The sequence below is a fragment of the Poecile atricapillus genome, chromosome 2, assembly GCF_030490865.1.
Source record: "Poecile atricapillus isolate bPoeAtr1 chromosome 2, bPoeAtr1.hap1, whole genome shotgun sequence".
In the NCBI taxonomy this organism is placed as follows: Eukaryota; Metazoa; Chordata; class Aves; order Passeriformes; family Paridae; genus Poecile; species Poecile atricapillus.
The window spans coordinates 38,568,469-38,586,622 of NC_081250.1; the positions used below are offsets into that span (position 1 = coordinate 38,568,469).

The 18,154-nt window shown below is 39.5% G+C and overlaps 1 protein-coding gene across 4 annotated transcripts in view; it reads left to right on the forward strand.

Moving 5' to 3' along the window:
- Window positions 1–18,154, forward strand: part of LOC131576736 (ubiquitin-conjugating enzyme E2 E1) — a 45,600-nt gene that overhangs the window by 25,288 nt on the left and 2,158 nt on the right. For all 4 annotated transcript variants that reach the window (XM_058833714.1, XM_058833716.1, XM_058833715.1 and 1 more), the window contains exon 4: window positions 11,591–11,723. In XM_058833714.1, coding sequence (XP_058689697.1) covers window positions 11,591–11,723 — 133 coding nt within the window. The remainder of the gene's footprint in view (window positions 1–11,590; window positions 11,724–18,154) is intronic.

The window sequence follows — 18,154 nt, forward strand, 5'->3', positions numbered from 1 at the left end:
GAGATTTTTTTCCCTGCCTTCAAACCCGAAAACCCTGTGATTTGTAGCTAGTGAGAGATTTATTTCTCTTACGTTGTTATGTATGTAACACTTTCAGGTGTTTTGCCATACCACTGTGTGCTATTATGCCATTTTCATACTTGTGCCTAATTAGAAGCAACGTGTTCAGTTTATGTTCAAAAACTTAATAGTGTAATATTAAGTGCAAACTGCTCATCTATCTCTGTGTCAGTTTTGCAGTTTCCTCGGCATTTATGGTTACAGCATAACAAAAGCAAGACTCAACTCTCAAAACATAGCATAATCTTGTCACTCTTGCTTCAAAGTATAACTTGTAACAGTGCTGAGGTTAAAAGGTTAGAAAATGTATGCTGTTCTCTGTCTCTAAGACACTCATATGTTTCTGGGAGGTGTGCTCTCCTCCTTCTGCCTCTACAATAGAAAACCTCTTGCTAGAACTACTACCAATTAAAATGTTACCACCATCCAATGAAGGGATGTGTACTGTGTACTTCAGACCTTTTTTTTGTAAATTTCTTGGATTGCTTCAGAAGTTTGTGAGGAAAATGTCTTTATTTTTTAATGACTAGAAAAGCCTTCGTGGCAACATACATGTAGTATTATTTAATGTGAGTGGCTTCAGGTAATTAAAGTGTGAATTTACCTTTTTTTTTTTTTTTCTTTTTTTTTTTTTTTTGTCCATGGCACTGAAAAGTTTAAATTTAGTTTAAACTAAGAATGTCAGTGATCAGCTGAAGAAGCAAGTTTCTAAGCCATCTGGGACCAGGAGTGATGTTGACTAGGATGCCTGAATTTCTTGTGTTCCCTGGAAATTCCCTGTTCCCTGCCTGTCATGGTCCTATGTCAGCAGAACTTAACTGCCACACGTGGGAGTTGTCTTTCAGCCTATTGAATTGTTGCTAAGTCATCTCTCTCTGGTGGAAATCAGGGAGCAGAAAGACACCAAGTGTTGGCTTGTGTGAATGTAACATGTTTTCCATGAAAGGTGTAAGTTATATAATGCCCTAAGTTGAAACTATTATTGCCTGCCACGTCATTGCTTCATTGTCTTTAATGTTTCCTTACATTTGGGATATTTGGACATTTCCAAATAAAAGGGTCATGAAATAAAGGTATTGGGAAGGTCAAAAAGTTCCTAATACTTTGAAAACAAAAAATTAAGCAAAAGTTTAGAAAGTCACTGCAAATGCCTGTTTAGGCTGTCCTTATGTATGTGAATCAATTGTAGAAAAATCAAAGTTCTATTTTTCTTATTAAATCTCTTCATAGATTTTTTGGGGGTTTTTTTAAGGTTTTTCCCTCTTACCAGCTTTGAAATATTTGTATCTACTACAGTAAATGTTGGCTGGCTATTGTGACTGGCTCATGTTATTAATGGGAACAACTTGCAGTGATTTATAAACAATTTTTAGTGGCTGCTATGTAGTTGGCTGGCAGCTGTGCTGTATTACAGTATAGGTAATCTTGTTTTATTTAAAGCAAGCTCTCTTAGATTTCTGTTTCTAGTCTCCGCATGCCAGAGTTTCAAAAGTCAAAGGCAGTGTTTTCAAATTACTTTACTTTTCTGCCAGGTAATTTTGATAGCTTAGAACTGTGAAAATCAGGAAAGAATTGCTCTGGGTAGTACAGCATAATTGCAAGAATTTTGTTGTTGTTTTGAGAAGAGTAACCAAATTTTGAGCTGTTGTTAGCTGGTTTGTGTACTTTTGCTGTTAGCACCCACAGTGAAATGGGTTCATTCAAATTCAGTGATCCTGATTTATTTAGTGAGTGGCAATGAAAGGAGGTTTAATGTAGGTAAAGAAGGGAAAGACATTGAGATTAGACTTTTTTTTCTTACTTCCTATCTTTTGTGTATCTTTAAGATATGTCCTTCAAGACATTTGTATTTTGTTCAGCAACATAATAGTATTGGTATCAGCATTGGTATGCTGATGGGAAGCAATATAAAGATGTGAAGCCAAGATAATGGGATGGCCTGTTTCTCTGTTTAAGTGATGTTGACTCTACCTGTCCTACATCTAATGGGAAGGGGACTCACTTTTTTGATTGGCTGATGGATTGTTCTAATTTGTAGCATGTTTTTAGGGCGGGTTGGTTCGTAGATATAGATGATGGGACAGGTAAATCAGCTTAGAAGCACATGGTACAGGAGCAGGTTTTTTTTCTCTTAGATTATGTTCTCTTGAAAACTTAGAAGTTGCATATAAACTAGTAACCTTAAATTGCTACTTCATCTGTTTCAAGTACAGACTTGAAGCAGAATTTCTGCCATTCAGTGCAACAAAGATGGTAGCATCTCTAGTCTGGAAATGTACTGATTCCTGTCTTTCAAATAGCCCTTTTCCACCCCATGGAAGTAAGAAAGTTAGCTCAAGGATGCAGTTAGGTGAAGTCTCAAGAACCTTGTCCTTATTAGTTTGAGGAAGCTCAAGAGTCTTGTTTGCTTTCAATTTTCAGCATAGTAGAGGCATCTTGCCAAGCATTAACAAATCTTCAATTTTCTGGGGCTGTTTTTTCCAAGCTGGTTTGTAGCTGCTATTGCCCTTTCAATTTAACTTACTTAGGGCATGCATTTCTTAATCTACAGAATTATAAAAAAATCAATAGGGCAAATGGATGATAAAGTCCAAAATAAACAGTCCACTATGTTAGCTTGATGCTGGCTAGGTAGGCTTATGAAATGGGATCCTCTATTATTTTTTTTCCCTTAGTAGGGCAAATGACTTGTGAAGAGACAGAATTGTCCAGATCACATGGGTTCAAATTTATTACTTTTACAATTGATGTACTAAAGGGCTCCCAAATTTTTATGATGTACTGGGGAGTTTTATCTGCTTAGTGAGATCATCTTCCACATTCTCACACTGATGAGAACAGGACAGGAGATGGTCATGATAGACGAAACACAGATGTAGGTCCCAGCTTGATTCTGGAATGGCAGATTAATGGTCGTAGATTTCTATTTTCTTTAATGGATAAAGCACAGTATTTAGGACAGAGCCCTGTTATCAGTCAGTGTAGCACCTCTAGGGCTTATGAAGGGGAAGGGGGTATTATTGAACTGTGTAGTTGGCAGAGGGGATAGTTTCCTTTACATGTATGAAGAATCTACTATATCACAGTAAGTGCCAGGAGGAAGTAGATTTTTCTGTTTAGGAGTATACCACATTTGAGATTAGTAACACAAGAACTTTCATATTTATTAGCAGTATTGATTGTCTTTTATTTGTCTTTAATTATAGGTCTGTCAGTTTGATGCTAGGCAACCAGTTTAGGGTATGCTTGCTTTATGCAGCCATTAAAATTACAGAAATAAATAGGTTCAGTAGTTCTATTTCTACACCAATTTTCAAAAATGTGTTGGAATATGAAGAGGCCCCCCCAAAAATGGTGTAGTTGCAAAAATAGTGCATTTGTGAAACAGCCTGGTTTTCCTTACCAGCTATAAATTACACATCGATGCTATAAATACATAAATAATTTGGAAACGAGGTCTGATGATGTGTGGTAATTTCTGTCCCAGTGTTGGTAGTTGATAGTCAACAGACAAAAGGCAGGAAGGAAACTGATTTGAAAATAACATAAGATTATATTGGCGGACCACAGATTCTACCATCACATCTTCTTGTCATTTTAAATGAGACGTTGCTAATTGTTAGGTGAGTCAGATTCTCTGTTACTCTTTCCCAATTTGTTTTATTGTTTCTTAAACAGGGTATTATTTAATGGGACATGTAAGGTCACATATAAGCTGGGACATTTTCATTTATTTGATTTTTGGTCATGGCCTCAAACTACACCTGTGAGGAGAAAAGAAAAATATTTGCATACAATGAAAATAATTTCATTGATGACTTAGTCTGGCATTTTCTGTATTTCCATACTGTGCATACTAAAGTCTCAGACTTAGAGAAACAGCCTTTCTGCAGTCATGTTTGACACTGAAAACATTCCTACATGTATGTAGTGGGACAAACTTCCATTTCTTTGCAGTAGAGAAGGCTACAAAGAAGCCACTGGAAAGAAAAACTGAAACCCTTGAGAACTGAGTGGGTTGGATTTATTTTCAATTTTGGAACCAATGCTAAATGGATTAATTGAACCTTTCTCTTGAACCTTTTTATAAGAACTTGCTCCTAAATTTGAATGATTATTGCTAAACTAAATAGAGCTGCAGCACACTCCTGAGAATATTGTAAATCTCCTCCTGACCTCCCTGAGGCCAAAACTGAGATTTTATTTTAAATCTTTGAAGCCTGGTTTAAAAATCAAACTGCAGTGAAATTGTTTAAGAGGGCTGGCCTTTTCACCAGGTAGCTTAGTAGTAACTTCACAGTAATATTTTGCAGAGACTGAAGTATTTCAGGTAAAAGTCCTACACTTGCAAGTACCCCATGGCATTTCTGTTCCTATTGCAATAGAAAAAGAATGACATCTTGGCTGTGGTAACTCCTGATTGTTGTGTGATCTTATTGCCAAGTATTTTTATATAAATTGGAAAAAGTAGTATTTTTTCTTTCCTTCCCATGAAGAAATTCCCCTGATCAGTTTTCCTTGAAGTCCCATAAATCCCTGCATTACACCTTATCAGCTCCGTTATCAGAGCTATTTAGTTACTTAGTTCCTTTTTTAACCTAGTAAGAAAGTAATTCATTGCACCATTTATCCTCCAGTTTAAGCTTTGTGCAATTGTTCAAACCTTCCTAATTTTACATTAGGCTGATACTTAAGGGAAAAGCTTTCCCAGATGCTAAAACAGAAATTTTGTGCATGGAAATGCAGAGAAGAATGATATTATTTCTAACTCTGTTAGAAATGTGGTGGGATTTGTAAGGCACTTATGCTTGTGCAATAATATTGTGACTGCATTTTAAATTGAAGACAGAAAACACAATACTTTCAATGACTTACAAGAAAAATAATAGTATTTACAGCTTTGTTCTTGAGAACCAAATCCCTGAACATGAACTAGAAGGAGAATTAAGTTCTATTTTCAAAATCTTGTGTTTAGATTGCTGTTCCAATATTTTGTTCCATCTTTGCTCACTTACCTCTCTACGTCCTTTGCTCCCTTCTTATGTTTTAACTAAAGCTGGCTGCAACTTTTTCTCTTGCTGTCTTTTCCCTCTATCCTTCATTGAGCCTGCAGGAATTTCACCTGATATCAATCCATCATTTTTATGTTAACACAGAGGAGCAGCTTGGTTGTGTGTAATGACAGTGGGCAAAAATTGCCACTGATTCACATAGGCACGTACTAATTCAGTATGTTACCTTTAATTTGCCGTGGTTGCCCAGGAGTGGTTTTCTTGTGTTGGGATTTTTTTTTCCCTTTGTTTTCCTTTAATTTCTATTCCTTGACTTAAAAATGGGAGGCATCTTACTTTTAAACTACTTTGCCAAAAAAAATTGCAATTAAATGGAATGCCCCAGATATTTTTTTAACTACTTCTGTTTTGTCTATTTGGATTTCTTCCTAATAACTACATGTTTTAATGCTTATTTTATAATTGAAAAGCCTTTGTAAATTGTGTTCACGGGTCTTTGGATTGTATTGTAGCAGGCTTAGCATAGTGGGGTCCTGTCTATGAATGGTGCTATAGTAATAAAAATAATAATAATAATAATAGATTTTGGTAGCTAAAGCATATGCAGAACATGACAGTTTGTTTCTAAAATTAGAACTGTGGATTAATATGAAGGTTTTCAAGTGATGTTCGGGCCAAAGGACTAACTGCATTTTGTTTTGTTGGTTTTCACTCTGTCCTTGAACACTCCCATTTTAAGACAGCTTGCTTAAAGGTCTGTAGAACAAAATGTGTTTGAATGGGGGATTTGGTGTTTGTTTTCAATGGCTAAGATGGATGAGCTGTTCTGCTTCTTTGTAAAGGTGGCACCTGCCTCCCCCAGTGATCCAGTATTTATGGGGTGCTTTTCCAGTCTCTCCACCAGATTCAGCTTAACAGTTTAAGTGAGCAAGTTCAGCGTGGACCCACCCGGTGGGCTATGAGAAAAGAAAGTGTATTTACCCTGAGGTCAGGGGTGGAGTGGGCTTGTCGGGAAAATCAAGGTGCAACAGAACTTCATGTGAGAATGATACACTGCCTGCCTGGCATCCAAAACATCTAATGTGTTTTGGGCTTACATCATTGGAGAAGAAAAAAAAAAAAAAAGGAGGGGGTGGGGAAAGAAAAGGGAGAAAAGGGACCTTCTAACATTCAGCTATTTCCTAAAGCTGCCTAATAAGTCTATAACTAAGATGCTCTTCCATATTGAGCCATTAACTGTTTCTTACCAGAAAACAAAGCAACACGCAAAAAAAAATTGATGTTGCTGTCAGTTTGTAGTGCTGCAGTTTTACTTTGGAGATCATTAGATTCTCTGCCACCCTGAAATTCCCATGTGCTGTTACTATGTTGTTTGCTTTCTGATTTGAGCTATGTCCCTTGGAAAAGGTCATGTCTGCAGTGTTTTTAGAATTGATGTTTATTTTCCCCAAGTGTGCAACTTCAAAAAAGCTTAGCTACTAGCATCAGACTCTTCATGTTTAGGACGAAATAGCCTCAAAAATAGCACCTAGGGATATGGAGTAGTTGGTGTATGAGTTCATGAGTTTGTTACTTGTGATTTTAACTGAAATATATTGTAGGATTTCATTATGTGTTATTTCTTTCATTGTACCATGGAATCGCCCTTCTCATCACCCTGACAGATAGCAGACTCTGGCACTTCTAAACTACTCTGCTAAATTAGTTAGCTTTTAAAAGGAATATGTGCTGCTTTGGTATATCAGGGTATTAACCTAGTGTCTGTAGCATCAACTATTTTGATTTATCACTGCAGTGATCTGCTATTGTATGTCTTCTGTATCTCAAAGAAGAGAAATTAAACTATTTGCCAGTCTGAATTTTCACTAAAGGGAGCGCTTACATTATCGTTTGGTCAGCTCCTAGAAAGGACCAGGTAGTTTCCAAATGAACTAGCACGTTTATATAAATAATGGACTCTTTCTGAGTCATTCTCCTGGAAAGTACCGTCACTATGTTCCCAGGGATTTTCGTACATTAGCTATATGTGGTGAACACCAGAAAATCCTGCCTTCCCTCTGTGGCATAGGTATATTTTGAGTGATTTTCCCAGGGTGCCAGGGCAGAGGAGGAAGTTGAGTTAGTGTGTGTGCAAAGTATCAGGGTGGTATCACATATTGCAGACCTGTGATGGAGGTTGTATCTGGCTGGCTTAATATGAAAAAGCCACAGGCTGAGTGTTCTTGCAGACTGTCATTTCAGCTTTTTCCAAATGTGAAAGTGTGTGTGTCTGTGTGTGTCTTCTCCATGAACACTGACTCTCTGAGACAGAGTTCTGTGTTTACAGTTGCTCAGTACTGCAAGGCATCTGCAGCTAATTTACCTGGGCATTGTTCTGCTCCCCAGCCTCTGCTCCAGGCATTTCTAATTTACCTGTTGGATTTTTAAGTTGGGAAAGAATGTGGCGCCTGCCAGCAAGGAGAGGCAGAGCAAGATCAGGTTTTTCCAAAGCAGCAAAAGACTGGTTAGGACTTGGCCCGTGCAGGACTTTGAGCTCAGTCTCACTTGTGCTGAGACTTTTTCTGTGCCTTGTGTCTATCAGGGGGTAATGCCTTGCATTTTCCTGCTTCTAGGCTTGGAAAAATAGATATTCCTTGAACAATACCTTGGCTCTGGGAGGTTTCCCAAGAAGTGTTTCTGTCATAACATCTGTCTGGGGGATAAGCCAGCATTGTTGGTGTCTTAGTTTGAAAAACAAGTGGCTGCTAAGGAAAGCAGGAGCGTCTTTTGAAATGAAAAATATAAGCCCACTCCCTCCAAATTATGTAATTTTGAAATTAAGGGGCTCTCAAGCAAAGACATGGGAATAAGAGTAACAGTTCTTTACTAGGAAAATTAAAATAAATGCAGTACTACAAAAAAATTAGCAACGGAGTCAGGATACAACTTGACACCCTGTTGGTCAGGGTGTTGGTAGCAGTATCATTAAGTGGTGGCTGCAGCTCTCCTGGAGTGACAGATGTGGTTCTGTTGAAGCAGTGATCCTGTAGAAGGGTGTGGTTTTCTTCTGAAGGTCCAGTAGTGGTATAGATGGGTCCAGTCTTCTTCTGGGAATCCAGTGCAGAAAGGCTGATGGCAGTATTCCAAGGCTCAGATTATATCCAGGTAGGAATGCTTGGCTCCTCCCCCTGGGTGGAGCATCTCACAAAGGGATGATGTCATTTTATCAGCCATGCAGTGAAACTCAATGGTCCATTAATAGCAGATATCCCTCTGGAGGGAGGATGGGTCATGGAAGGGATAAAGAGCACTGCCTCACCTAGTTTTAACAGATGGTAATAGAATACATACTTTTGGTTACATCTTGCATTGCAACCTAAGACAATTAGGAACAATCAGGATCAGTTGTTAGAGGGGGTGCAGTGCTTCTTCACTGAATATTCACTTGTTTTTCCAAGAGAGATCTCAGTTGCACTGCAGTGTAACACATGCTGCTTGATGGGATAATAATGGGTTTGGAACTTTTCAGTTTTCTTTTGGGTGTCATTTTTCACTCTGCATTGCTGGTCTTTTATTAATTTCTTTCTTTGGAATTGAAGAGGTTGTAGGCTGATGAGTCAATACAGAAAGTTGTTTCTCACATACTCATGTCTTGCCATGGAAGTTTATATTTAATTGGTTAAAATTGTCTTCCTAGTGGTCATATGTTGGGCAGCTTCAAAGTGTTGTATTAGGGTTATGTATTAGTAGATCTAGACACTTAATTTGAGCAGTGGTGACACGTATCAGGCAAGGTGACAGCTGTGCCAGTGAGCCCTGTGTCCATGCATCAGTGAATTTCTTCTTGAAGCAGATAATTGCAAGGATTTTAAACAAAGAATGTAATCTTTAGCCTTTGACAGTCTCCATATCTCCACCAAAAGTTAATGCCACTGTTCTTACACTGTGGTCAAGTATTGTCACTTTCCTATTATGTACTAGGTCTTCATGAGCTGTTTGATATTACTAATCCTAAATTAAATCTAAGCAGTATCATACTTGAAGCTGACTTGCATCTTCCTCTTTCAGTCTCTCTTTTATAAGAAATCAATGGTAATGTGTAAAAGTTGGGCATGCACAGCTATTTTACTCTGTTAATTGAATTATGAAAAGCTTAAAAGTAAACCTTAGCACATCATTGTAAAAGCCTACTGATGTCTTACAAAGATGTTGCACTCTTAATATGGCAGTATATTACTTGTGTGCAGTGATAGCTCTAATTGGAAACCTAATAGGATACAAGAGATTTCTGTGACTATTACTAATCATAATATATTTTCTAAGTCTGTGGGATTTTTTTATTAACAGTCCTTTGGGCCGAAGCTGGAAATAAAATGTGAAATGTTGGAATATTTCTCATAGGTTCAGAGGGCTGTATTCAGGGCTAATCACACATCACATTTCTTGAGTGCTGAAGTGCTCTCTGTTGGCAGTTCTGGTGATATAAATTCCAACAGTAAATCGGTGCAAATGAAGTTCAAGTACCTGTTCCCGTTCAGTAGCTCCACCTTTAGGAGGGGAGGGAAGGGAGGATGATTGCCAGTGCATCTTGCAGTAATGATAGTGTGTCAGTAGGTTGCTAATAGGTACATAAAGAGGTGATTCCTTGGAGCGGTGGCTAAGGGTGCCCCAGAGAGTCCTTTTCAGTAAGTTTGCACAGTTAAGTTGGTGTCTTTCCAGAGGCAGAGCTTCCTGTCGAAATACAACACTTTTCCAGTCTAATGCACAAGTGGTAGCTGGAGAGTACTGCGTGCCCGAATATATGGACCTGCATAGGACAGGGACAAGTCATTAAGGTGGAGTGGGACGCCAGGAGTGTTCAGGATGGAATGGCTTTTACTTTAATTTAATAGTCATCTTGAGCTGTGCAGGGTTTTGTGTTCTGGAGAGAAAAATCCTTCCCTTGTGGCTGGTGCATCATTTGCAGAGCATCTGTCTTCCTTTACTGCTTTCTTACACACTTTCCTTTCCCTAGAAGCATGCTTTTAGTCATAACTTCACGATTGTTGAATTATCTAGCACCAACATATTGTGAAATTTTATTACTAGATTAATCTGGGGGGGGGGGAAAAATTTAGTTTGATAACAGAATTAATTCCCTTTGTCTCTCCTGATTCCCCTGCTGTCAAGAACGTGTTCACCAGTACTGGGAAGAGCAGGGGAAAAAACGTGTCTCTGATCACTCTTGTTATTATGACAATTTATGTTCTTCCAATTGTATTTCTGTTTGTAACATTGTTATTAACACTGAGTGATTGCTCTCATTCCCTGCATGTTAATCAAATGCATATTGTCATGTGTATACTTATTGTATTGCCTTCCATCTCAAGTAATACTGCTCTGTGATTATTATAATATGAAAAGAGTCTGGTTTTTACCTTCTGTCCTAGAGCAGCCTTGTTAAAAGGAGGAAAGAAGAGCAAGGCTAGTTTTCATTGTATTAGGAATGTTAAGATCCATCCCCTTCAGAACAAGGGGAGAAGAGATTTCTGAAGACATGGTACATCCATGATGGAAAAAGCTGTGTCAGCACCTCCCATTATGCAAAAAATTTTTCCAGCTCTGGCACCTTACAAACAAAATACTACCATAGCAGTACAGAAGGGAAGAGGCAGCATTAATGGAGTCCTACACCATTAATGGCTTTATAGGTTGAGCTGTACTTAGAAATACTCAGTGACACATGGCACACTACTGAGTACAAGTGTCTGACGGTATCAGTAAAACTAATTTTACCAAGCAGACATTTGATCTCTGCAACACCTTTAGTTTGTACTGCTCATAGTGAGCTGCTGGCAGGTTAGGCAGAATCTCAAATAAGCAGAGCTAATTTGAGAAAGTGCTGTTTTAATTTGACACAGTGATTTTAATTCCCCCTAAAAAAAGCAGTTCCACAATGTAAGCAATATCAATAGAGTAAGATCTTGTGGCCTTATCTTAGAAATCAGTGCAGCAAAATTATAAAATTGCAGAAAATTTTCACATTTCAGAGTGTCATCATTAATTTGGCTTCCTTCAATTGTACTATGAGCCTTTGTTTAACAATAATGCAGGATATATTTTAATTTTAAAGAACACACAAAATGAATAAAATGAACCTAGATCCTTAATTTGTTTAGTATGGTCTTTAATATGGTACAGTTTATTTAAGACTGAGATGGAAGAGCCATTTCTGAAATACAGTAGGAAATTGTTCTTTGAAACTTAGCTCTTAGTTCTGGGCAGTGCTGCTCTTGTAACTGCCAAGAGACAGAAGATGGAAACTATACCCCAGCCCTAGTTTCTCAGCTTTGCTGAACAGTCTGGAACACTGATAAGTTCAGGTAAGATCTCTTGGTGTTTGAAAGCATTCAGTCTTCTTTTAATCCCTGTCTCTACTTCAGGTGGTATATGAAAAGTAACTGAAATACTTCTTCCATATCATACTTGAGGAATGTAAGAAGTCGTATTTACTTGAGCTGTGGTAGTGTTTCTAAATTATTTTGGTTTTTATCTCTTAGTGCTGGTCCCAAAGGTGATAACATCTATGAATGGAGATCAACCATTCTAGGACCTCCAGGTTCAGTCTATGAGGGAGGTGTTTTCTTCCTTGACATCACATTTACACCAGAATATCCCTTCAAGCCTCCAAAGGTAAGAGACCTGTAGCTAACATCTTAAGTCATGAGTGCTAAACATGAATAGCATGCAGTGTTAATGGAATGCAGCCCATTTGAAATCCACTCTTCTTAAGAACAAACTTAAGCTCATTTTAGACATAGGAGTTTCTATTAGCTTATGTTAACAGCTTTTCCAGTCTGCTTGGTAATTATTTTAGAGCTTGTTTTCTTTCTTCCTGCTTCTGTTTGTAAGAAGTCCTAAGCATTTAGTGCAAGCATTGGGACAGGACTGAGAAACTGAGAAGTAAATGAACTTGAGAAGGGGAGAAATGCTACAGATATTAATTTCTCAAACAACTCGGGTTCTGTAAGCATAAGTTACATGTGTTTTGGCCACCAAAGTAGTATTTCATTTTTCAGCTTTGTTGGACACTTGTGTTGTTCACCTATTTGTACAGTAACAAACTTTCTGTAGGTGTGTTATATTTGTGAAGCTCCTACATTCCAATTGTTCCAGTGTTCTAAGGCAAATACCAGTGCAAGTGAATGTTATCCCGTGGTTCCAATATATAGCCACAGGAAAAGTGTTGGGTTACAAGAGGTGTTTGTGTATTCACTTGGTATTTGTCTTGTATCTGAAAGCATTTATGTACTTGTTTAACTTTCTACTTAAAAGTTGTTTGATTGATGAGATAAATGCCAATGACTGTACCATCTTTCAGACTTTGGTCTAGTCTGCAAGAGAAGGACTTCTTCAGGCCATCAGTCCATCTCAACAGAGCAATGCTAATTGCTAACACAAGAAAAATTAATACAAGCTTGCCAAATTAAGGAAACTCTTTACCTGTTCTTGCTCACGTAACTTCATGGTTTCTGGTAGTACCAACAGGTCCTTAAAGTCTACCTCTAGGATAGGGCTCCAGTTCACAAACAGCATGGTCTACCTTGGGACATCTCTAGTGCTTTTCTGCTGACATATTTCCATTTTTTTTTGGAGATTGTCTGGCAACACAGATAGTTCTCATGTCAGAATTTAATTCGGTTTAGAGTAGTTTTTTTTGGTTGGTTGGTTTTGGTGGGTTTTTTTGTTTAATTTGCTGAACATTTTTTTGTCCAACCAGCTGTTTGCGATTTATTATGTTGTGAGCCCAGTAAGCATTTAATGAGTAATCTTTGCTTTGCCCATGTGTGCTTTGTTACACCTTCACTTTCTACACTACAGGTCAGAAGCATTTATCAGCCAAGGCTTGTTCAGATTCATCATACACACCTGGAATGGTTTGGATTGGAAGGGGCCTTAGAGATCATCTAGTTCCAACCTCCTTACTGTGGGAAAGTATCCCTTCCACTAGACCATGTTGCTTAAAGCTCTATCCAACATGGCCTTGAACATTTCCAGGGAGGGAGCATCCACAACTTTGCTGAGCAACCTGTTCCAGTGCCTTACCACAATATGGGATTTCCTCCTAATATCTCATCTAAATTAACCTTTTTTCATTTTAAGGCCATGGCTCCTTGTATATGCCCAAGTAAAAAGTCCCTGTCCAGTTCTTGTGTGGGCTACTTTAGGTACCCTTTTAGGTACCTGTTTAGGTATTAGGAGGCTGCTCTAAGGTCTCTCTAGAACCTGCTCCTTCTCTAGGCTGAACAAGCCTAACTCTTTCAACCTCTTCATAGGAGAGGTTCTCCAGCCTTTTAATTGTCTTGATGGTCTTCTTCTGGACTCACTCCAACTGATCCATATCCTTCTCATGTTGGGGGCCCTGGAGTTAGATGCAGCGCTCCAGGTGGGGTCTCACAAGTTCTTACGATTGCCAGATGCAGGTGCAAGGACCTTGCACATGGCCTTGTTGAACTTCGTATGTTCATAGGCCCACTTCTCTCTGCTCATCCTAGCTACCTGGCCTTGCTTCCACTTTCCGTAGAGTTCCTTTGTGTGTTTTTGCCCAGGAGCTCCTTGTTCATCCATGCAGGGCCCTTCCCCTTTTCTGGTTTCCCAAAGCAAGTCCCATGGTCTAAGTAGCCAAACCCCTGGCTGTGGCACCAGTCCCATAACCACCAGTTGGTTTGCTAGATTTGACTAGCCCTTTTGAACCCTTTCTCTTTCACCAGGAAGACTGACGAAAAAACTGCCCATGCTCCAGAGTCCTTTCCTGTTACTCCCAGGACTGCCTTATTTGGCTTTAGTGTCTCTTCTGATATGATGGGTGTTGCCAATTTCAGAGCAGAAAAGTGGTTCTGTGAGGACACCTCAGTCTTTGGGAGGAAGTCTCTTCCTGCAGGTCCTTACCATGGCAAGCTTTCCATTCTTCTGCATTATTGGCCCCCCCTCCCTTTTCTGTGAGTTTCTGGCTCTTTGGCTGTAGGCTGTGGGTCCAGTGTTCTAGTGTTTGGAACAACTGTCTGATTCCTCCTCAGCAGCCCTGATGCCACACAAGCTTCTCACTGCCTCCTACAGCTCAGCCAGCTGCTGCAGGAGGTCCCCCACCTGGGCAACACCTTTTGCAGGCAGGCCTGCTGGCTGTCCAGCCCAGGGAAAGGACTCGGCACAGTCTGAAGTCTGAGGCCTGCTCGGCAGCCTCTCCCTTCAGCAGTTCCATCTGGGTAGAATTATCTGCCACTGGTGGGGTGGATAATGCAAATGCCCCAGCTAGAGTTGCAGCCCTTGCTCTCAGACGTCTTCCCACCATGCTGCTTTGAGGGTCAAGTAGGAGGCCTTGCAAGACCATACTTGCAAGACCAGAGCTGCTGAGACAGCAGCTGTATGCCAAGTTCCCCAATGCAGACCCTAATAAACAGTTGTGTCATTCCAGCTCAGCCCTGCTTTCTGCTCTGAGATCCCTTTGTCTTTATCTTTGGATCTAAACCCTCACCCAGATGAAGGGAACGGTGGGATTAAAACACCAAAGAGATAGGCACTGCTTACTGAGGCCTCAATAGAGAGTTTACTAGCAGTTTCATTTAAATGGAGTCTTTTATTTAGAAAAGTCCAAGTTGGTTTACAAACCTCATGTATGCATGGAAGTAAAATGCATGTAGCTTCAGTCTCGTTGAGATGGTATGTAAGAGAAAGCATGGTGGTGCTATAATTGAACTCACTTTTTCTACTAGGGCACTTCAGGTTGAAATTAAGAACCTTCCTTTGAGAACCAAAGCTGCTCCTGTATTAAAATCGACACTAGTATTAATCAATGCTAATGTAGAAAATATGATTATCATATCACTCCTGCTTTATTCCTGCTATTTCGTTGATTTCAGATTGTCCAACTACTTGCAGTAACGAGTAAATACTGTCTGTGGATCATGTTTAAGTAGTAGGCTAATGTAATTAAAGTTGCCTTCTTATAAGTGTCTTTTAGGGCAAGAAATAAAGAAACAGCTAGTTGAAACAAAACCCAGTGTTTTTGTTTATACCATCAAAGTATATCTCTTTGATGATAAACACTCACAGAACAGTAGAGTAATTTTAAAATAGAGTAGAATGTAATTTTAAAAGCCTTCATGTCTGAAAAGATGAAGCTCTGTAAGGAAAAAGGACTAGTAACCCTTGAATCTTCCTTGGTAAGCCCTGTAAGACCAATAGAAGAAAACCTCTTTGAGTCTTTGGTAACTCCAGTGAGGACAGTTCCTGCTGTGGCGGGCTGCCCAATGGTGAAGTGCTTGTACTTGAACACATTTCATAACCTGAAAATGAAATGTCATTAGTAGATTTACTTAAATAAAATTAGGTGAAAATGGTCATCCTGGCAAGCTTCCAAGCCCTCAGGAATATGTGTGAGAAAAGATGTTGAGGCATAAACACTGACATATGCTGTGTGATTGATGAGCATCTTGGAGATATGTGATGAAGGATACACAGGTGTAGACTCTGAGGACTGAGGTCTAGCTCCAGATGAGGGTTTGATTCAGTGTGTTGGAGCAAATGCTTTTGGAGAGGATGTTGCTGTAGGAGAGCCAAAAGACTGTGCTAGAAGTGACATTTAGATTCCTGTGAGGATATTAAGAGGGTCTGCACTACTGTGCTTGAGGTTGGAGAAATGAAAGATTTTAAATTTTACTTGGAAATGTGTTGCACAATACAAGGAACTTCAGTGGGAGAAATCTGATACAGGGATGGATACTCTCTTTCATGTCCTAAATATGTATAATGGGGTTCTTTTGCATTTAATTGAGCATTCTATACAACACATTGAAGATGTTAGCGTTAATATGTTCTCTGCTTTTTTATGTTTTCTCATTTTGTATTGTATTCTGGTTTTGCCTGTGTTTCAAATAGCAAATGAGTCAGGCACGTGCTGGGTGTGCCTGGATTTAGAAGAATCTGATAAACAAGTATAATTAGAATTTAAGAGTTCAGTATTTGTACTATTACAATGGACATTTTCCCAAGAGTTACATTATAGTTGGTTTAGATTTCATTTACTGAGGTGAAAACAGTAGCTTGTGTTGACCTGGTGTGTGTGCTTTGATCATTTGTATTAATAACCTCTGACCACTTCCTTCCACCCACTCCTATTCTGCTGCTTGTGTAAATTAACCTCTGCTATCACTTCAGGGTAAGGTTGAGATTAGCTTCTTTTATGTCTTTTCAAAAGCGGTGCTTAACTCCATGTAGTTACTGCATTAATGTAATCTCAGGTGGGACATTTCCAAAGGATTGTTCAATTACACTGTATTTTTCTGCTATTCCACATGCTGTTCTCTTCACTACCTTCGAAGTAACTCAGTTTCTTTTGATTTTGGTCTGAATGTACTAGGTTTAGGTGAGATTTTTTTCCTCTTTAGCGTGTAATGAGCATTTACTTTAAATATTTTTGTTTGTTTTCAAGTGGGCCTCCAATTTCTCCCTCTTGCAGTTCCATTTGGTTTCCCTGCACGGCTGGCTTTTGTGCCATCAGCAAAAATTGTAAATGGCAAACAGCTGGACTACATGTGTCTAACACCATCCTAGTTCTGAGTTGCTGCTAAAGTGAAAACAAATTTAGAGTTTTTCCACAGTGCTTGGTAGAGTTCCTCTAACTGCAGGAAACTGCTTTTAGTGCCATGGATATATCCCTTAAGAATTACATCTTAAGGTGTGTTAAGGAACCAGGCTGTTCTGCAAGTATGTGAGAGTCTTCTTTCATTTTCACTTTCCCCCTTCATGAAAAATAATTTAAAATTAAACTTACTCTTAAAGGCGAGCAGCATTCATGCTTTGTTATCAGTTATTAGTCAAATGGACTGAGAGACTGTCTACAGAGTATTTAGCTTTTGTGCTGAGAGTCAAGATTAACAACTTTCTGTCTTTACAAATTAGAACTGTTGACCTATGTTAATTTGGTCCTTATTGTATCAGTTTGGAAATACTCCATGCTTACTCTACTTCTGGAAGTGTTCAAGCTGTCAAAATTGTTAAGTCATTTACAGTTAGAAACCTTGGAAAGAGGCCAGGTGCAGGTCAAACACAGAAATACTGATCAAGCAGCAGGGCTGGGCTGAGGGCTGCTCAGGAACCCAAGGCAGAGCCATTGCCAGTAGCTGCAAATGCCACGAAGATGTTTTGCCCTGAACGGTGTGGGCTGGGGCAGGTAGGGCAGAGGCAGATACACCCTCTGCTCAGGCCGGTGCACGTGGACTTCCATGTGACTGCAGGGAGTAATTGCTGCCTTTCCTCCGAAGATTAGATGATCTGGGAAACAAAGGTCATTTAAGTTTCTTGTCTGCTGTACCTCTAAGGCTCCCTAGGTAGAAAGCATCAGGAGTTCTTGGTTTTGGAGTGGCAGCTTGTTGCAGAAGGTGTGGGAGGGTAACACATGTCTGCTCTCTTGCAGTCATTTTGCTATTTCCCTCATAATGTGCAAACGTGCAGGGATTCGGGGTTTCCTTTGTTTGCTTCCTGTTTTAATCCACAATCCAAGCAGCTGACAAGAAATAAAGCATAAAATCTCCCCAAGCATGTAGTGTGGGTGTCTCCTGTGTGACAAGTAACCGCTTTTGGAAGTCCAGAAATAGCCCATGTGCTCTGTGCATTGGGAGCATTCTTGGAAACACTGCACAGATTCAGTGCACAGGGACATGCCAGTCACCAGGGTTCTGTAGCTGTGACGCCCCACCCTGTGCCTGCTCCCTAAGCCTGTGAGAGGGAGGGTCGCAGGAAAATTTTTTGCACCAGAAAGGCAGTAGAAAAAATGAGGATTGACTGGCAAGTTTTATGAGTGGGCTGGTCCCATCTCAAGAGAAAGCACTAGTGTGTTCTTGTCATACCACACGCTTACCAAGTGTGTTTTGCAAATTCTCTTGTGACCTATAAACAGACAATAAAATTTCTAGGTGTGGATAGCTGACAAATTTTGAGGATTTAGGACACGAACCCACCAGACTTTATTCATGTGCATAATCCTAATCCGTGCGAATTGCACCAAATTTGTTGTCACTGTTCACTCAGTGAGTCGGGGTAGGGCCTCTCTGCAGGTCCCATGGTGT